Source organism: Sphaerodactylus townsendi, linkage group LG03 (assembly GCF_021028975.2).
Source record: "Sphaerodactylus townsendi isolate TG3544 linkage group LG03, MPM_Stown_v2.3, whole genome shotgun sequence".
NCBI classification, from domain to species: domain Eukaryota; kingdom Metazoa; phylum Chordata; class Lepidosauria; order Squamata; family Sphaerodactylidae; genus Sphaerodactylus; species Sphaerodactylus townsendi.
This window is the reverse complement of record NC_059427.1, coordinates 6,603,606-6,624,668: the sequence shown is the minus strand read 5'-3', so window position 1 is coordinate 6,624,668 and position 21,063 is coordinate 6,603,606. Positions and strand designations below refer to the sequence as shown.

General features: G+C 46.0%; 2 protein-coding genes across 2 annotated transcripts in view; both read left to right on the top strand.

The window, feature by feature from the left end:
* The first annotated feature begins 14,091 nt into the window (after positions 1–14,091).
* Positions 14,092–21,063, top strand: part of LOC125428579 (putative zinc finger protein 66) — a 206,604-nt gene continuing 199,632 nt past the window's right edge. The window contains exons 1-5 of the mRNA XM_048488933.1: positions 14,092–14,187; positions 14,971–15,428; positions 15,670–15,808; positions 17,166–17,236; positions 17,442–17,568. Of these exons, the coding sequence (XP_048344890.1) occupies positions 15,321–15,428; positions 15,670–15,808; positions 17,166–17,236; positions 17,442–17,568 (445 nt within the window). The 5' untranslated portion in view covers positions 14,092–14,187; positions 14,971–15,320. The remainder of the gene's footprint in view (positions 14,188–14,970; positions 15,429–15,669; positions 15,809–17,165; positions 17,237–17,441; positions 17,569–21,063) is intronic.
* On the top strand, positions 18,295–20,145 carry LOC125428907 (zinc finger protein 420-like). Its single transcript, XM_048489616.1, has 2 exons — positions 18,295–18,732; positions 18,811–20,145. The coding sequence occupies exons 1-2, from the start codon at positions 18,334–18,336 to the stop codon at positions 20,038–20,040; spliced, it is 1,629 nt and encodes a 542-aa protein (XP_048345573.1). The 5' UTR covers positions 18,295–18,333; the 3' UTR covers positions 20,041–20,145.

Genomic DNA, 21,063 nt, shown 5'->3' with positions numbered 1-21,063 from the left:
AGTGGTGGGGCTGGGTCCACTATTGTGGAAGTGGTTGAGGCTATAGAGTTTGGGGTGGGCGGTTGAGCAATGGGGGCTCCTGAATTGGGGCTGGGGATCCCGGTGTTGATGGGACGGGGTAGATATAGCGGTAGGCGGGGGCCATATGATAGAAGACGAATGAGATATGGCTATGCTCGTTCGCCTTCTGACCTCCGACCTATCCCTAGGGACGGCGGTGATGGGGTTCAGGGTTACTCTGCTTCGTCTCTGGTGTTGATCAATGCCAGGTCCATTAACAATAAAACCACTGTGCTTCGCGACTATCTCGAAGCCCAGCAGATGGACCTGGCTTGTATCACCAGAAACTTTGGGTGCTTGAGGGTGAGACCGTCGCCTTGAAACCAGCGCCACCCGTTTTAAGCGATGTTTCCACCCGGTCCACGAACACAGGGCGGGGGGGGAGGCGTGGCATTGTTTATCCGGGATTCTCCATTCCCTTCAGGGGCTGCCCCTGTCCCAGAGATAGCTGGCATGGAGTGTGTCGGCCTAGAGTGGTTGTGGCAGCGGAGAGGGATGGCAGTCCTCTTGGTGTACCCGGTGCGCCTAAGCCTGGCCGAGGGACTGCCACCTGCCCGCGGCTGCTGGAGGTGGTGGCCCGGACTGGGCATTGCGGTTCCCCAGGCTTATTGTCCTGGGGACTTCAATGTTATGCTGGCCGCCGCCCTCATGTACAGCGACTGTGGACCTGGTGTCATCCATGGCGACACTGGGCCTCTCCCTTGGTAAACTCTGGCCCCAACCCCACTCATGAGGCCCGGCCACACGCTGGATTTGGTCTTTGGGTTAGGGGTTGATATGGTGCATTATCCTCTACAGATGAGAGTGCCATGGTCCGACCATTATGCCCTGAAGGTTGGATGGACTTGTCGGCAGCCAACCCGTCTAGGCTAGGCTGATTTATGCCAGCCAGCGGAGGAGACTTATGGATCCACTTGGTTTCTAGATGCTCTATGGGACCCTAGACCCGTTGGCACACTTTCGATGAGCAGGTGGAGGACTGGAATTCCCGGCTCTCCCGATGCCATCGAGATTGTTGCTCAGCGTCCTCTTAAGCCCCGTATTCGGCAGGCTCCCTGGTATACCGAGGAGCTGCGCCATATAGAAAGCGGAGCTTAGGCGACTAGAAGCGAGTGTGGGAGGAAATCTTTCGTGGCAGCGAACATCTTATAGGGCGTTTATGAAGGCCTATGAAGAGATGCATATAAACGAAGGAGGCAAAGAGAGCTTTCTTTTCCTCCCCTCTCTTGCGAGTCTTGTAAGCTCCCAGCCCGGCTGAATTATTTCATGCGAATACTGGTCTTTGACCTCCCCTTATCAGAGAGAGAGGTCCACAAATCATCGATTGGCTGTTGGCTGTAGGAGCTTTTATGAGCTTTGCAGATAAAAGTCACGCGTCAGCTCCGCCAGGACCTTCCTACCACGTTGTCTACAATTAGTGAACTGGAGGCTCCCTTGCCGTCTTCGAGACTAAGTTTGGCCCAGTTCTCCTGCTCTCCGATGCGCTGTTGACAGGGGCCTTGGCTGCCTGTTAGACCTACTGCCTACCTGTCCTCTGGATCCGTGCTCCCTCCTGAAACATAAAAGAAGCTTGCGAGGTGAACTACGACCCCATCTGTTGAATATCATCAATGGCTCCCTTGAGCAAGGAGTCTTTTCCGGATGGGTTGAAGGAGGCAGTGGTCCGCCCACTCTTAAAAGACCATCGTTAGATCCGAAGTGATTCTGGCCAATTACCACCGCCTGCCTCGAATCTTTCGTTTCTGGGAAGGTAATTGAGAGAGTGAATGCTGGAGCAGCTGCAGGGTTTCCTGGATGACACATCGGCTTTTGATCCCTTCCAGTCCGGCTTCCGTGCTGGGCATGGGGCCGGAGACTGCTCTACGTCCACCATCGCGGATGCGCTCCATTATACAGCTTGATCGAGGCGGATCAGTAGCTGCTGGTTTTGTTAGATCTTACATAGCGCTTTAGATATGGATGCGATCCAGAACTTTGACCCACCGCCTGGCGCCTCACAGGAGTGCGGGGCACTGTCCTTCAGTGGATTGCCTCTCGCTTTCTCGGGGCGGAGCCAGCAAGTGAGGTGCGCGAGGGATGAAACCTCCCGGGTGGTGCCAGCTTCATTGCGGAGTACCTCAGGGGGCACTGTTATCCCCTGCTGTTGTTAACATCTATATGCGACCACTTGCTCAGCTGGTGCGGAGCTTTGGGCTGATTGTCATCAGTATGCTGATGACACTCCAGCTCATTCTGTTGATGGAGGCGATCGCGCCCTGTGGCTCTCCAGCATTGTTTGGAGGCGTAGCTGGTAGCTGGTTGAAACAGAGCAGGCTGCAACTGAATCCATCGAGAGCGGAGGTCCTCTGGCTGGAGCTAACGCAGGGGGAGGCTGGGGATTTCCAGCCCGCCCGGTGTGGGAGGGTCTCATTGGCGCCGACCTCTCCGGTCCGCAGTCTGGGGTCCACCTGGATTCATCTCTTTCTGCGGGGAGACCCAGGTGGCCACTTACAACCCGGACTATGCGTTTTTCCATCTTCGCCAGTCAGGCCGGCTGGCCACAGCTACTACTCTCCCAAATGGACCTGGCCACTGTGATCCATGGAACGGTCACCTCCAGGCTAGACTATTGTAACTGCAGCTTTACAGAGGCCTTCCCTTGGCGTTTGATTCGGAAGTTAAAGCTGGTCCAGCATCTTGGTGGCTCGTCTGCTCACAGGAAGTAGCCTTTAGAGACCATATTCAGCCTGTGTTGGGCGCCAGCTGCACTGGCTTCCAGTCCCGAATTCGAATCATTTTCAAGGTGTGGGTTTTGACCTTTAAGGCCTTGCAGCGTGCCTGGGACCCTGTACCGCCGGGGACCGCATCACCCCATATATCCCTACTCGGCCTCTGCGGTCAGCAGAGGCCAAGGTTACTGGTGATCCCTGGCCCCTCTATGATGCGGCTGGCCTCCACGCGAGGGCCAGGACTTTTACAGCACTGGCCCAGCTTGGTGGAACACCCTTCCTCCAACTGTCCGAGACCTCCCGGGACCTGGGTGAGTTCCACAAGGGCCTGTAAGACTGTGTTGTTCCACCGGAGACCTTTGGAGTGTCTGGTCAGCTGATATGGTGCCCCTACTGCTCCCCTTATTGCCCTCTGGTTTTCAGGGCTGTTACATCAGGGTCCCCTCATATTGAGGGGCCTACCGTCCCCTTTCTGGGGGGTAGGTTTTAGAATTTGAGGTTGAATAGCCTGCTTTTATGCTTTTATGTATTAATTTGTTTCCGCTGGTTTTAGGTTATTTTAGTGCTGACATGAGATGGAGCTTATGTCTTTATATTGTATATGTGTTTTGCTCCTGTTGTCTCTGAATCCTTGCTGTTCACCGCCCGGAGCCCTTCGGGGATCGGGCGGTATAAAAGCCGAATTAATAAATAAATAAATAAATAAAAATAAATAAAATAGGTGATGCAGCAGCCCCATTCTCTTTGCGTGTCTTCCTGCCTTTTTTGATATTTTTTCCTGTCCCCCTTCAGAGTTATCTGAGTAAGTGTATCTTTCCACAGTTGGAGGTTTCCTGAGTAAAGGGGAAGGAGATGGAAGAGGAGAACCCAGAAAGACCTGGAATTGGCAAGAGATCAAGGAAAGGCCTCCATCCCATCCCAGCAGGGAGTGGTCTTGAATTCTGGGAAAGAGCTGTGCCAGAGATCATGAACCAAGACAACGTTAACTCAGATGTATGTAGGCGATATTTCCGGCAGTTCTGTTATAATGCTGCTAATGGACCCCGACAGGTTTTTAGTGAGCTCTATGGACTTTGCAACCAGTGGCTGAAGCCTGAGAGACACACCAAGAAGCAGATGCTGGACCTGGTGATCCTGGAGCAGTTCCTGACCATCCTGCCCCAGGAAATGCAGCACTGGGTCCGAGGATGCAGACCAGATTCCAGTTCCCAGGCAGTGGCCCTAGCCGAAGGTTTCCTCCTGAGTCAGGCAGCGGAGAAGATGCAGGCAGAACAGGTGAGGGCATTTCATTCACTCTGTCCAAGCTACTACCTTTTCCTAAGGCTTCCCTGCCATATATTTATGTCTGTTGAGAATTCCCTAGGCTGGGAAGAAAACCGAAGCCTGATTCTTGCCTCCATGGTTGAATCATCTTTGCTGGTTGCTGCAAGGTGAGGAGTTTCGGGAGTGGGGCAGAATCCACCTCCTCAACCTGGTCTACTCTTTCTCTTCCTCATCTCCCAGCTATTTTCAGATGCGGGGGCCATCTATGAGGACGGAAGCTAAGTCTTCTGAGGCAGAAGGAGCTCCTTCAGAGGAGCGGCCAAGAGCATGGGCCCAGGAGTATGACCGAGATGCCCTCTCACTTGGTAAGGGTGACTTGTGCCCAGATGGGATTGGGGACATAGAGAAGTAATTGGGTAGAAGGTTTAGAACCAGGGGGGTGGGGGATTTCTGCACAGAGCAACAAGTGGACTTCAGAGGCTTAGGGCAATAGGATGTAATGATGGCCGGTCAATTGAAGTTAGACAGATTCATAGATGGAAATACGTCCTTATTCACATGACTTTAAAATATATTTCACCTTTCTTCCATTATAGAATGGATAACTCAGAAAAGTAAAGTTAGAGAAATCTGGTTGCAAATATCAGCCACAGTTATTGAACAATCTCCTTGTTCTAGGGAAGCATACCCCTGATAACTCGCTTGTAGGAACCAAATGAGAGCCAGTGTGGAGTAGTGATTAAGATGTCAGACTGGGACATGGGAAATTCAGGTTCAAATCCCCACTTGTGATATGGAAGATTACTGAGTGAGCTTGAGCCAGTCGCATAACCTCAGTCGCAACCCTGGCTAGTATTTAGATGGAAAACCTCCAGGGAATGCCAGGGCCATGACATGGAGTTAGGCAGTGGCAAAGCATCTCCAGATGTCTCTTGCCTTGAAAATTCTGTAGGGTCTTCTGTGCCCAAACTAAAGCTTTTCCAAGGTCATCTGATGGATCACAATCAGAAGCATGATACCAGACTAGGGATGCCCCCATGAGCTATGGGAGGGGACTAGGGTGTGTGTGATATTTCATCTGGCCAAATCCTATACAGTCAGTCTGGAGGTTTCCCATCCAATGCCTGGTGGAAAATGGATGTTTGCACCTGGACTAAGGGGCCCTTTGGTCTGATCCAGGATTAAGAGGACATTAATCAACTCTCTCAGATGTCTGAAACATGGCTGCCTGATGCTTCCGTCCTGCATCTCTCACCATTTCGTAAAAATCATCACAAGTTCTTTTGAGTGTTCATAGAGTAATGTTTCACAGCCCTGAGAATGAAGGTGCAGGATGGGAACCAAATAGGAGGTATAGGCAAACACTTAAGGGGGGAGTGGACATATTCATGGAGAATAGGGCAATCCATGCCTGCTAGTCAAAACTGATATCATGAAGCCTACCTTTTTTCTCCAGAATCAGAGGAGCATGCCTATTGTATTACCTGCTTTGTAGCACAGGCAAGATAATGCTGCTGCAATAGTCTTGCTTGTGGGATTCTTAGAGGCAACAGGTTGGCCACTGTGTGGAAAGAGTGCTGGACCTGATGGGCCTTTGGTCTGATCCAGCATGGCTGTTCTTATGTTCTTCTAATTTTCCTTCTTTTTCAGGCTTTGGGGAGATATTGTTGAGCCATCAATTTGTCAGAGGTGTGGAAATTGCAGCTGCGTGTCCTGTCCAGGTAGAGGAGATGAGCGGGGGAGAGTTGGGTCCCTCCTCCTTTCTCACGAGGCATTTACTTCAGTCCAAGTGAGAGAGGCTCTGAATGGCAACCCCTTAACCCATGTAAAGCTCTGAGTCCTGCATCCTACCAGAATGTCCATTTTCAGAGTGCAGTTTCTGCCTAGTATGATATCTGAGGAGGGAATCTTCTTCTTCTTTCAGTGTCCATTTAACCTTCAGGATGTGGCTGTGTATTTCTCCGAGGCAGAGTGGGCCCTGCTAGATCTGGGCCAAAGAGCTCTCTACAGGGAAGTCATGCTGGAGAACTACGGGAGCATGGCCTTTTTAGGTAAGGATCTTTCACAAGTGCCAACGGAGCAAATTGCTGCCATTGGGATGATGCCTGAGTCAAAATCTTGACCAGCAATACATCATTTTGAGGCCTGCCCCGCTACTTTCTCCGGCTGTGGTCCTCGAGGTGATGGGGTGGCAGCAAAAGGGAACTTTAGCATGGACAGGTAGAGCCACACAAGTGGCCTGGCTCTCCCAGGGGCAACTGAGGCCAGTGTTGTGGCCATAAGCAAAGCCAGAAAGGATGTCCTGGCTTGATGCCAAGGCAGGGCTGAGAGGTCCTCAAAAGATTCTGGAAAGGGCCATGTCCTAATTTTCCAGTTACCAACGTTTTTAACAGACCCTTCCACTTTAGGATTGCAGGCATACACACTGACTGTCATCTGGAATGGACCTGTCCTATTTCTACCAGTTGGGTTGTGTACATTGATCTTTACTGTGTTCTCTTCCTTCCAGAAGAGTTTTTCTTTTTTGTTGCATTTATTTCCTTACTAATATAAGAATCCTGACTTTTTCTCTACCTCTGCTGAAGAATCCAGTAATATAAATGAGACTACAGCGGAGACAAACAAAAGCTTCCCATCCAAAGGAGTGCTGGAGAGTTTGTCAAGAGGATCTCAAGAGAGAATGTGCTTCCCAGGTGAGCAGCTACAAGTGGATATTATTCATGGCTACATCAAGAGAACAGACACGAAATACCCTTGGAGATTTCTGATTCACTTCTTACAACTCCTGGTTTTAGTAGAATTATAAAGCCCACCGGGTAGTCAGGAAGGGAGGCTTTCTGGAGCCTGAAATCTGGGGGGCTCAGAAGCTTGTTCTGGGACTTAGTTCAGCTGCAGTTTCCTTAAATTTACACACATATCTATCCATCCATCCCTCCCTCGCTCCCCCCCCCCTCTCTCTGGGGCCAGGTAGGGCCTTTGATTTACCATTTGAGCCTTGAGTGACTGCCAATGTTTTAAAATGTTGTTCTGGCAGCAGTTGCACCACAACTCAAGAATCTACACTGACAATAATTTTGTGGCTTGTTCTTTCTCCTGCAGCAATCATTTTGTTGCTAAGAGCAGCCTCCATATCAGAAATCCAGGGAATGGGGCGGGGGGGGGGATTATTTAAGAACAGTCACGCTGAGATCCTCATGGTTTTGATTATTCTATGATGGAAACTCTCTGTATAAGCACAGGGCACATTATCATGAAAGTTTTTTATCTAATCTTGAAAAGATCTGCATGACAAGTAAAATGTGAAGGGAGGAGGAAGGATTCTATGCCACCTTTCCCCTTCAACTGGATTTGGGAGGTTTGGAGGAAGAGTGGGATAGACTATATGAACAGCATTACTGGAGTCCCTGGCCAGAAAAAATTCTAACTGGCTTAGGTTTAGTGAGAAACTATAAACATGGAAAAAAAATGCACATCCATCTGTCTAGACTGGCTGATCTGCAGCTTGTCTCCTTATATGAGTGCTGATTAGATCTCTTTGTTCCAGCAGATGTCAAGGAGATGGTTGGGAAATTCCAGGAATTTTCTTTGGAAAGAGACAAAGAAGAAGAATCTCAGTATTTCAGGGAACAAGGGATATCAGAGAGGCAACGATTAAGTCATGGAAAAAGTATGATGGAAAATCTCATTCCTTTCCAAAGAGGGGATTTTCATGATGTAATTCATATGGCTAAAGAAACATACAAATGTTTGGACGAGGGGTTGAGTTTCTCAGATCAAACACAATATGATACCAGTTTGCAAAAAACCGTTGGAAAGAAGGCCCACACTTGCTTCCCATGTGGAAAGTCATTCCTTTGTGGAGCAGAGCTCATTAGAGACGAAAGAATCCATGTAGGTGAGAAACTGTATTGCTGTTCAGATTATGGAAATAGGTTCTCAGAGAATTCAACCCTTGTTCAAGCTGAGAGTTCCCACCCTTCAGGAGGAGAGACATTGATCTGCTTAGCAAGTGAAAAGAATTTCTCTAATAGGAAAGCATATAATTGTGGAAAGAGATTCTATAGCAGTGTTGACCATCAGCACCATCTACAAACCCTGACACCAGAGAAAACTTCTGAGAGCTCCGATTGTGAAAAGAGGTTCAGTAGGAGTGACCATCTTGAAGTGCATCAAAGAACCCACATAGCAGAGAAACCTTTTGAATGTTCAGAGTGTAAAAAGAAATTCAACAACAGTGGAGATCTTCATCTGCATCAAAGAATCCACACAGGAGAGAAACCTTTTGAGTGTTCCAAGTGTGGAAAGACATTGAACAGCAATGCAGCTCTTCAAAAGCATTTTGGAACCCACACTGGAGAGAAGCCTTTTCAGTGCCTAGAGTGTGGGAAAAGATTCAGGTGGGGTAGCCATTTTGAGCTGCATCAAAGAATGCACACAGGAGAGAAGCCTTTTGAGTGCTCAGAGTGTGGAAAGACATTCAGCAGCAGAGGAGCTCTTCAAAAGCATTTAAGAATACACACAGGAGAGAAACCGTTTGAATGCTTAGTGTGTAGAAAGCAGTTCAGACAGAGTGGTGATCTTCAAGTGCATCAAAGAACCCACACAGCAGAGAAACCTTTTGAGTGCTCAGAGTGTGGAAAGAAATTCAGCAGCAGTGGAGGTCTTCAAAAGCATTTTAGAACGCACATAGGAGAGAAACCTTTTGAGTGCTCAGAGTGTGGAAAGAAATTCAGCAGGAGTGGAGGTCTTCAAGTGCATCAAAGAACACACACCAGAGAGAAACCTTTTCAGTGCCTAGAGTGTGGCAAAAGATTCAGTAGGAGTGACTATCTTCCAGTGCATCAAAGAACCCACACAGGAGAGAAACCTTTTGAGTGCTCAGAGTGCGGACAAAGATTCAGTAGGAGTGACTATCTTCCAGTGCATCAAAGAACCCACACAGGAGAGAAACCTTTTGAGTGCTCTGAGTGCAGAAAGAAATTCTGTAAAAGTAGTAGTCTTCAAGTGCATCAAAGAATCCACACAAGGGAGAAGCCTTTTGACTGTTCTTAGTATGGAAAGAAATTCAGTAGCAGCGGAGATCTGATTCTTTTATTCCATGCTCCATGATAATGCAATCAGTGCTTTGTGTGGACCTTGGTATGCAGAAAGAATATATTTCTTACTATTGCCTTACTGTTATTCTTTATGGTTTTTTCTCATGAGTAGCTGCTATGTATGGTTCTTTTTAGCTTGTCTAAGGCCCCTTCTGCACATGCAAAATAATGCATTTTCAAACCACTTTCACAACTGTTTGCAAGTGTATTTTGCTATTCTGCACAGCTTCAAAGAGCACTGAAAGCAGTTTGAAAGTGCATTATTCTGCATGTGCGGAATGAGCCTAAGATACAGTCAATAGTTGCAGATTGTATAATCCCTCACCCCCCTCCTCCACATCAGTTTTTAAGAAGAAGGAGGAGGAGGAGGAGTTTGGATTTATATCCCCCCTTTCTCTCCTTCAGGAAACTCAAAGGGGCTTACAATCTCCTGCCCTTCCCCCCTCACAACAAACACCCTGTGAACAGATGGGTGGGACTAGAGAGAGTCTCGAAGAAACTGTGACTAACCCAAAGGTCACCCAGCTGGCATGTGTGGGAGTGCACAGGCTAATCTGAATTCCCCAGATAAGCCTCCCCAGCCTAGCTCAAGCTGACGAAGCTGAGGGAATCAAACCCGGTTCCTCCAGATTAGAATGCACCTGCTCTTAACCACTGCGCCTCTGCTGCTCCTTTTGGTGCCGCTGAACTCCTGTGCCATTGGATTTCTAACAGAGGCAGTGGCAGTCTTAGAAGTAAGATAATAAAATCCCTAAATTGTAATTGCTTCTTCTTCTTCTTGTGTTCTGGATTAAAAATAACCCCATTTTGATTTAGTCAACATTTTATTCAACCCAAGGTAATGTTTTCTGAGCCAGCCATATTTTACTGACAAATTGTGAATTTGGAAAACTGGAAGTCTGTAGAGAGGAAGCGGTTAAATTCTTTTATTTACTTTATGTACAGAACTTTCTCATGGAGATGCAAGGCGAGTTACACATTATTAAACAGTGCAAACCATTGGATGAGTCATCTAATAAGCAAAGTAATAGGATTAAGGTTACAGTAACTTGACAGTAACTCTGTGTGTGTTTCTCTAAACTTTTGTTCTATAAATGTACTTGAGGGGACAGACCAAAAGATCTTTCCAGCCTGTTCTCCAAGAAGTCCTTTTGTGCATTAAAAATGATCTACCCCTTCTTTCAGATATACTGATTATCCCTGTCGGCAAGGTTTTCAATTTTCATTCTGAATCAGCAATTACACTTTAACCTCATTAAACATTTTGTCGCATTCCTCTTGGTTTCATCATAATCTGATTAGGATAACATGAACATATGAAGCTAACATATTGAGTCAGACCAATGGTCTATTAAGATTGGTATTATCTTCTCAGACTGGTAGTGGATGTCCAGAGTCTCAGACTGAGATCTTTCATATCATCTTCCATGTGATCTTTTTCACTGGAGTCAGTGGGGATTCAACTGGGGATTGAACTGTCCTGGACTAGGACTGCTTTTTCAGCCCTGGGCTCAGGGCCTGTAAGACAGCTATACTGCCAGGCCTGTAATTGAGGACAGTAACAGAGTTGAGATGTCTAGCTGATCAGCCTCCCTCACTCTTGATGCCCCCCTTTTTTCATATTTAAATTGGGTGGTGGTGGTGATAGTGATTTAGCCTACTTTTGATTTGTTTTTAGTACTACCTTATATGAGTTTTATAATTTGTATTTTATGATATTTTATATAAATTGTATTTCATTTATACTGTTAGCTGCTCTGAGCCAGCTCTGGGGAGAATAGTGGGATATTAAATTAATAATAATGGTAGAACTATGCAGTACTATGAAACATTTTAAAAAGAATTGGATAATTACCTACAAAACCTATTTAATGAAATATGGGAAGGGAGTCCAATACCCAATTCGTGGACACAGGGAGCAATAATATTAATTCCTAAAACAAATTTAGAGGTACCTGAGCCAAATGATTTTAAACCAATATCTTTATTAAATATCGATTATAAAATTATTGCAAACATGCTAACATCCAGGTTTTGGCTTTCTCAAAGGAAGATAAATATATCAAAATACAAGGACAGTAATAGACATAATCAAAATTTTAAACATGAATCCCAATAAACACATGGCTATACTGTTTTTGGACACGAAAAAAAGCATTTGATCCGGTCAATTGGGAGTTTATGTCGATGCTTTTACAAAAGATGGGGCTGAAGGAAAATTTTGGGCAGGCAATAAATAAAATATATAAGAAACAAGAACCATGAATTAAAATAAACAACGAATATACAGAATCATTTAACCTAGAGAGAGGGACAAGACAAGGTGCCCGTTGTCACTCCTACTCTTTATATTAGTAATAGAAGTGTTATTACAGAAAACAAAAGACTATGATACAATAGAAGGTTTAAAAATCAAAAGAAAGGGCTATAAGCTGAAGGCTTATGCGGATGATATTGTAATTTTTAAAGAAGATCTGGTAAACAAAATACAAAGATTATTGAATACCATTTCAGTTTACTAGCAGGGTTCACAGTAGATAACAATAAAACCAAAATGCTAACAAAAATTTAACAGAAACAGAAGAAACTAGATTGGAGAATTTGACAAAATTTAAAATTGAAAAAAGAATTAAATATCTAGGAATAATATTAAAAAATAATAATGAGAATTTAATTAAAAATAATTACTATAAAATATGGCAAGAAGTTAAACAGGACATGCAAAAATGGGGGAAGATAGGATTGTCATTGTTAGGTAGGATATCTTTAATAAAAATTTCAGTCCTACCACAACTAATTTTCTTATTCCAAAACATGCCCCTGCTAATTAACACAAAAGCCTTTAAAGAATGGAAAAATATATGACCAATTTATATGGGAGGGGGAAAAGCCCAGGATGAAATACAATAATGTGATTGAAGATAAAAAGGGATGGAATTGCCCTACCAGATCTTCAGTTATATCATGACGCAGCCACATTGATCATGGATTAACCCACAAGACTTTGCATTATTAAATCTAGAAAGTTACAACATGAATGCAGGTTGGCATAAATATCTATGGCCCAACCAACCAAACAGATTAGAAGGGAACAAAACATTTAAAAAACATTTTGTGAGGAATGCCCTTTTTAAAATATGGAAAGATACCTAACTGGTTGTCCTGAATGGAAGTATTACAAATTCAAGACAGAAACAAAGAAGGAGAATGGCTCAAATACCAGGACATTTTGAAGTGGGGAAAAAGGAAACTGGATTTTGAAACCAAGTGATGAAGTAATGCTAGGTGAATACCCATGCCATTGGTATACATACCATCAACTGCAAAGCTATTTTGTTAAGGATCAACAATGGACTATATGTATGAAACAAAATCAGTTAGATAGAATATTCATTTTAAAAATTCTAAAACTATCAGTTTATATAAAATTCTACTAGAGCAAAAAACAGAAATGGAGGTAGTCAAAACCAATATGATAAACATGATAAAATATTAACAAAACAATCACATTAGAACAATGGGACAGATTTATAAATAGCATCTACAGATACACATTAAATACAGATTTGAGATAAAACGATATAAAAATGTTCTACATAAATTATCTAACACCAGTGATGATCGCAAAGTTTAGTACCCAAAACTCACCGAGGTGTTGGAAATGCAAAACAGAAGCGGGTATGTTTTTCTATCTGTGGTGGACCTGCAAAAGCAAAAAAAAATTCTGGAGTCAAATCCATAGACAAATATAACTGGTAATAAAGAAAAAATTTAAAAAAGAATAATTAATTTACCTGTTGGACCAGTCGCGTAGCTGCCATGGGGCAGAGGGGCGCATGCCATTGGAGTCATGGGGGGGGGGGGGCAAAAATTGCCCCACACACCACTCCCCCTTCCCCTCTCATGTTGCCTTGCCAGGCCTGGCAGAAGCTGCTGCCGGGCTGGGCCTGGCGGAGGCCGCTGCTGGGCGCCCCTGCCCAGTCCTGCCCCACCAGCCAGGCCCTGTGGCCCAGAGCAGCCTGGTGGGTCTGGGCTGCGGGGCTGGGTGGCAGTCCAGCCAGGCTGCTTTTTCAGCCGGCTGCTCTTTGCTCTTTATGATTTTGTATATCACAGAGTTAAGCGGCAAGTTGGATGCTTCATGTTTACATTTGTCATGGTTTCAATGCCCTAAACTTTTTTTTCCACAATGGGGAAGTGGGAGGGGGAGGTCTTGCTTGGACTCCCAGCCACGCTACAGGGGTCAGTGCTGTCAGTCACAGACCAGGAAAGGGATTTGAGCATGTATTGTCGAAGGCTTTCACGGCCAGGTAATCGCAGGTGCTGTGTGAGTTTCATGGCTAGTATGGCCGTGTTCGAGCAGCAATTCCTCTCCTGACGTTTCGCCTGCATCTGTGGCTGGCATCTTCAGAGGATCCTCTGAAGATGCCAGCCACAGATGCAGGCGAAAGTCAGGAGAGAATGCTGCTAGAACACGGCCATACAGCCCGGAAACCACACAGCACCCAAGGATTTGAGCATCTTAGTTGAGAGTTCCACGAGAATGTCAAAGTTTCCAACGCAATCCTACAACCACTTCCCTGGGAATAAGTCCCATTGGACAGGGCTGAGGAGGAGTTCGACCAGACCTCCTTCGGTTTGCTTGGGGGGGGAGCTGGCTTTGCTGGGCCTTAATTTTTATTTTTTCTCTACTCTGTCGTGCCATTATCTGAGACGTCTGAACAGCGGGGGATCCGCCGGGAGATCCACCGTGTGCAAAGTAACTCCAGACTAGCCCGGTTAAAGTGCATGGGGCGTGGCGGACGGCAGCCTGTCTGAAGTCTTGTCCGGCGGGCTCTGGGCGTCTCTCACGGGAAGGAAGGAGAGAAATATTTTTCCTTGGTCTGCAGCACTAAAGGGGTTAAACCGACCGAGCTTTTGCTAGAGAGGCCGAGTAGAGGGGAAGGGGGGAGGCTTCTTTTCCGGGCGGGGGAGGGCCTTTGCTTTTGAATCGGGACGCCTGACAGAAAAGGCTCCGGATCTGCACCACGGGTAAAAAGCCTTGTAGGACGGTTGACTCACAAGTAAGGGGGCGGTGTGTGTGTGTGTGTGTGCGCGTGCGCGGCGCGTGTGTTTTTAAAGGGGGAGGCAGGGGGTTGAAACACTGTTAAAATCTATTTTTGTTACGCGCTTTTTAAAATCCATTCACTGCGCTGGTGACTCTTGCGGGGGGAGAAAGGCGGGATCTGCATGTTGCAAATGAAGACAGGGCAAAATAGATCCTCAGCCATGGAAGTCATGAGAGGAGGTCCAGAAAGGAGTTCCTGACATAATCATATGGGAGGAATCATTCATGCCGATGGGCTGCCCCTCATAATATGCATTTTGAGTAGTGTTCCTCCCTGCCTGCCTCCCTCCCATCTGCAGTTTCCCTGGAGATTGAATGCTCCAGCTCCTGTTCACCCCAGCAGCCCTTTTGCCCTTTACCCTCTGAGGGGGCTTGCACAGAGTTATTGTCTGAGATCCAGCTTATTGAGGAGATACCCACAAAAGTAAACCCCCCTTCTCAGTCATTTTATCCAGGGCTCCAGTGTACTCCAACATCCCAGACCAGCCTCACTCACCACAACAGATTTTAAAGCCACCTGATAGACATGATTTTTTCCCCTGAAGGTCAAAATGTTTTAAAAGTTTGATAAGTCATATAAAAATGACTTTAATCCTGACCTGCAAACTACAACAAAGGCACTCCTCCTTATTCACCAGGGCAATGCTTAAGTGTCTTGTGATCAGTATAGGTGATATAGCCTCCTTCTCTTTGGGTGTCTTGCTGCCTTTTTGATATCTTTTCCTCTGCTCCTTCATAGTCATCTGAGTTGGAGGTTTCCCGAGAAAAGGGGAAGGAGATGAAAGAGGAGGCCCCAGAAGGACCTGGAATTGGCAAGAGATCAAGGAAGGCCCCCCCATCCCAGCAGGGAGTGATGTTGAATTCTGGGAAAGAGCTGTGCCAGAGATCCTGGATCAAGACACTGTGAACTCAGATGTACACAGGTGACGTTTCAAGCAGTTCTGCTACCATGAAGCCAACAGACCCCGAGATGTTTGCATCCAGTTCCATGGCCTTTGCAACCAGTGGCTGAAGCCAGAGAGACACACCAAGGAGCAGATCCTGGACCTGGTGATCCTGGAGAAGTTCCTGACTATTCTGCCCCAAGAAATGCAGCACTGGGTCAGAGGATGCGGGCCAGAGACCAGTTCCGAGGCGGCGGCCGTAGCCAAAGGTTTCCTCCTGAATCAGGCAGAGGAGAAGATGCACAATGAACAGGTGAGGGGGGTTCATTCATTCTGTTGAACCACCAACCTTCTCCTAAGGTTTTCCTGACAAATGTTGATGTCTGTAGAGAATTCATTAAACTGGAATGGAAACCCAACCCTGTTTCTTGCTTGTATGACTGAAACATCTCTGCTATTCGCTGCAGGGGTGATGAGTTTGGGAGTGGAGCAGGATTCATTGTCTGAGCTTGGTCCATTCCTTCTCTTTCCTGTTTCCCATCCTGCTATTTCAGATGCAGAAACCATCCGTGAAGACAGATGTTCAGTTCTCTAAGGCGGAAGGAGCTCCTTTGGAGGAGTGGCAAAGAGCACAGACCCAGGAGTGTGCCCAAGATACCCTCTCACATCGTAAGGGTGACACGTGCCCAAATGGTATTGGGGCACATAGTGAAGTTGTTGGGTAGAAGGTTTATATGCAGAGACAAAAAAATAGAAAATTCTGCACAGAACAATGAATGGACTTCTGGGGCTTAGGGCGATAGGATGTGGTGGTCGCCTTTCACATGAAGGGAGGTTAGACAGAAAGGTAGACAAATCTGGTTGCAAATATTAACCTCTGAAAGCCCATTTCTTAAGGCCAATGGAAATCCAGTGTGTTGTAGTGGTTAGAATATTGGATGGGGTCACAGGAAAACCACGTTCAAATCTCCGGTCACACCATGGATGGTTACTGGGTAACCTTGGCCAGTCACACACTCTCAGCCCCAACCTAGGCTGCTACTTGGATGCCAATAAAGGTACTGAACTGAACTGGCAAGTGCTACTTGGATGGGAGGCCTCCAAGGAATACCAGGGTCATGACATGGAGGCAGACAATGGCAAACAATTCCAAACATCTCTTGCGTTGAAAACTCTGCAGGGAGTTCTGTGCCCTTGCTTAAAGGTTTTCCAAAATCATCTGGCAGATCACAGTCCAAAACAAGATACTAGACTAGGGATATCCAGCCATTGTCTGGTACCCCCATTAGGTATGGGAGAGGACATGATGTGAATATGATATTTTATCAGGTCAAAAACCTACAAGCAGACACCCTGGAAACGTATTGGTATTAGCTTAAATTTCCTGGAGCATCGACTGATGTGCTAAAATCACAAATGAGTTTTCAGTTGGATGTAACAGTGACCTTTCGTGTGACATCATTTCCAGCCCCCTCTGTTCTCCTGCCAGTCTGAACAAAAGGATCCACGGAAGAGCCCAGGCGGAGAGAGAATGAATGCCTGTGCCTGGACTACTGGGCTCTTTTATCTGATCCAGCAGTCACCATTTAGGAATCCAGAGTTAAGAGGGCATGAATCACTTCTCTCAGAAGTCTGAAACATGGGTGCCTTACGGTTCCATCCAGGACCTCCCAGTGATTCATAAAAATCATCACAAGTTCTCTTGAGAGTTCATAGAGTAATATTTCACAGCCCTGGGAATGAAGGTGCATGAAGCAAACAGAATAGGAGGTGTAGGCTAACACTTAAGAGGGGAGTGGATATATTCATGGAGTATAGGGCTATCTATGCCTGCTGTTCTCTCCAGTATCAGAGGAGCATGCCTATCATATCTGGTGCTCTGTATCATAGGCAGAATAATGCTACTGCAATTATGTTGCCTGTGGGATTCTTAGAGGCAACTGGCGGTGGGGGTGGAGGGGTTGTGTGAACAGTCTGCTGGACTTGATGGACTTTTGGTCTGGTCCAGCATGGCTTTTCTTATGTTTTTCTAATTTTCCCTCCTTTACAGGCATTAGGGAGATATTGTTGAACCATGGATTTTTCAGAGGTGTGGAAATTACTGCTGCACCTGCTGTTCAGGTAAAGGAGATAAGTGGGGAAGAGCTGGATCGCTCTTTCTTTCTCAGGTTTTATTTGCTACTTCTGTCTGAGTGAGAGAAGCTCTGAATGCCAACCCCTTTACCCTTGCCAAGATCTCTGTCCTCATCCTCCCAGAATGTCCCTTTCCAGAGTGCTGTCTCTGCCTCTCATGATCTCTGAGATGGGAATCTTCTTCTTATTTCAGTGTCCGTTTAACCTTGAGGAGGTGGCCATATATTTTTCCAATGCAGAGTGGGCCTTGCTGAATCCTGGCCAAAAGGCTCTCTACTGGGAAGTCATGCTAGAGAACTATGGGAGTGTGGCCTTTCTGGGTAAGGATCTTTCACAGCTGCCAAAGATGCACATTGCTGTAATTGGGATGATGCCTGAATCACATTTTGAGGCCTGTCCTGCCACTCGCCCCTGCTATGAGCCTCAAAGTGATGGGGTGGCAGTGAAAGGGAATTTCAGCATGGCTGGGTGGAGCCACTTAAGCAGCCTAGCTTTCCCAAGGGCTATTGAGGCTTGTGGGCATTGTGGGCATAAGCTTGTGGGCATTGTGGGCATAAGCAAAGCCAGAGAGGCTGTCCTGGCTTGATTCCAGGGCGAGGCTGAGAAACCCTCAAAAGATTCTGGAAGGGGCCCCATCCTAACTTCTCGGTTGCCAACCTTTCCAACACACCCTTCCATCCAAATGCATCCATTCTGTCATCTGGAATGGAATTGTCCTATTTATACCAGTTGGGTTGTGTACTTTGATCTTGAATGTGATTCCTTCCTTCCAGAAGAGTTTTTCCTTTTTGTTGCATTTATTTCCTTGCTAATATAAGAATCTTGACTTTTTCTCTACCTCTGCAGAAGAAGCCAGTAACCTGAATGAGACTACAGCAGAGAGAAACAAAAGCCTCCCATTCAAAAGGGTGCTGGAGAGTTTGTCGAGAGGATCTCAGAGAATTTCAAGAGAGTGTAAAAAGAAAATCAGCAACAGTGGAGATCTTCATCTGCATCAAAGAATCCACACAGGAGAGAAACCTTTTGAGTGCTCAGAATGTGGAAAGACATTGAGCAGCTCTGCAGCTCTTCAAAGGCATTTAAGAATGCACACAGGAGAGAAACCGTTTGAGTGCTCAGATTGTGGAAAAAGATTCAGTAGGAGTGACTATCTTCAACTGCATCAGAGAACTCACACAGGAGATAAACCTTTTGAGTGCGCAGAGTGCGGAAAGACGTTCAATAGCAGTGGAGCTCTTCAAAAGCATTTAATAATACACACCGGAGAGAAACCTTTTCAGTGCCTAGAGTGTGGAAAAAGATTCAGTAGGAGTGCCGATCATCAAGTGCATCGAAGAACCCACACAGGAGAGAAACCTTTTGAGTGCTCAGAGTGTGGAAAGAAATTCAGTAGCAGTGGAGAGTGTAAAAAACATTTAAGAACCCACACTGGAGAGAGACCTTTTGAGTGCTCAATGTGTGAAAAGAAATTCAGCAGCCGTGGAGTTCTTCAAAAGCACTTAAGAAACCACACCGGGGACAAAAAATTTGAGTGGTCAGAGTGTGGAAAGAAATTCTGTCAGAGTGGCAATCTTCAATTGCATCCAAAAACCCACACAAAAGAGAAACCTTTTGAATGCTTAGTGTGTAGAAAGCGGTTCAATAGGAGTGGCGATCTTCTAGTGCATCAAAGAACGCACACAGGAGAGAAACCCTTTGAGTGCTCAGAGTGTGGAAAGAGATTTAGTCAGAGTGGAAGTCTTCAGAAGCATTTAAGATCCCACACAGGAGAGAAATCATTTGTGTGCTCAGATTGTGGAAAGAAATTCAGCAGAAGTGAAGTTCTTCAAAACCATTTAAGAATACACACAGGAGAGAAACCTTTTCCATGCCTAGTGTGTGGAAAAAGATTCAGCAGGAGTGACTATCTTCAACTGCATCAACGAATGCACACAGGAGAGAAACCGTTTGAGTGCTCAGAGTGTGGAAAAAGATTCATTTCGGGTAGCCATCTTCAACTGCATCAAAGAACCCACATAGGAGAGAAAGCTTCTGAATGCTCAGGATGTGGAAAAAAATTCAGCAGTAGTGGAGATCTTCAAAAGCATTTAAGAATCCACACAGGAGAGAAGCCTTTTGAGTGCTCAGAATGTGGAAAGAGATACCGTCAGGGTGGTCAACTTGAAGTGCATCAAAGAATCCACACAGGAGAGAAACCTTTTGAGTGCTCAGATTGTGGAAAGAAATTCAGCAACAGTGGAGGTCTTCAAAAGCATTTAAGAACCCACACTGGAGAAAAACCTTTTGAGTGTGCAGATTGTGGAAAGAGATTCATTCACACTAGTCATCTTCATGTGCATCAAAGAACTCACACAGGAGAGAAACCTTTTGAATGCTCAGATTGTGGAAAGAGATTCATTCACAGTAGTCATCTTCATGTGCATCAAAGAACCCACACAGGAGAGAAACCTTTTGAATGCTTAGTGTGTGGAAAGTGGTTCAGTAGGAGTGCCGATCTTCAGGTGCATCAAAGAACGCACACAGGAGAAAAACCCTTTGCGTGCTCAGAATGTGGAAAGAGATTTAGTCACAGTGGAGATCTTCCAAAGCATTTTAGAACCCACACAGGAGAGAAACCTTTTGAGTGCTCAGAGTGTGGAAAGAAATTCATCAGCAATGGAGATCTTCAAAAGCATTTTAGAACCCACACTGGAGAGAAACCATTTGAGTGCTCAGAGTGTGGAAAGAAATTCTGTCAGAGTAACCAACTTCAATTTCATCAAAAAACCCACATAGGAGAGACAGGAATGTAGGTATAGATTTTTATGGGGTGGGTTTGGGAGGAGGGCCATGCCCCCACCCGCCGCTGGGGGCGTGGCCACACCTCCCCAAGTCTTGTCCCCGGCCTCAGTGCTTATGAAAGCAGCTCTCTGAGGGCAGGGACAGCAGACTCCCCTGCCCCGCCCCGCCCATCCTGCCCACCCCCCAACACCGACTGGGCTTCCAGCCGGCAGCCAGCAGTCCCTTCTGCCCTCCCCTCCGGGCAGAGGCATAACTAGGGAAAATGGAGCCTGGCGCAAAATTTGAATTTTGTGTGCCCCCCCAATGGGCGGCTGCTGTGATGCTGGAATCCACCCCCAAACAGCATCATTTCCAATGGTGTTTAAACGAGGGAGCCCAGATTCTCCTTTTAAATCCACCTTAAAGTGAGAATCTGGGGTCCCCAGTTAAAACAACATTGAAAGTGATGCTGTTTGGGGGTGGATTATTCCCCACCGTGAAACAGCATCACTTTCAATGTTTAAACTGGGGACCTCAGATTCTCCCTTTAAATCCATGCCAAAGGGAGTGGATTTAAAAGGAGCATCTGGGGAAATTTATTTATTTATTTATTTATTTATTTTGCTAAGATCCGCTGTTCCCCTCTTAAGGGAGCTGAGGAGTTAATGGCTGAACGCCATCTGTTTTAACTGAGTATGAATTAGGAACGCTGCTTTTAACTGTTATGAATTTTTAGTATTTTATCCTGTTATCCGCTTTTATTGTGATGTAAACCGCCCTGAGCCCTTTGGGGGAGGGCGGTATAAAAGTGGAACCAATAAATAAATAAATAAATAAATAGTTCCCATTGGAAACAATAAGGGCACCCCCTTTGGGAGTCCATAACTTTGGACCCCATGAACCAAACCTCACCAAACCTGGGTGGTATCATCAGGAGGATCTCCCAAAAAATCCCTGAAATTGTGACGCTGCTAGTCTTAAAACTGTGCCCCCTGCAGGACAAAAACAAAAAACACTTAAAAATACAAAAAAACTCAAACAGGGGGGCGGAACTT

Coding starts and splice junctions, on each gene's coding strand:
- LOC125428907 (XM_048489616.1), top strand. CDS start 18,334: ATGCACACAGGAGAGAAACCGTTTGAGTGCTCAGATTGTGGAAAAAGA. Junction 18,733..18,810: donor AGAAATTCAGCAGCCGTGGA/GTTCTTCAAAAG, acceptor AAATTCTGTCAG/AGTGGCAATCTTCAATTGCA.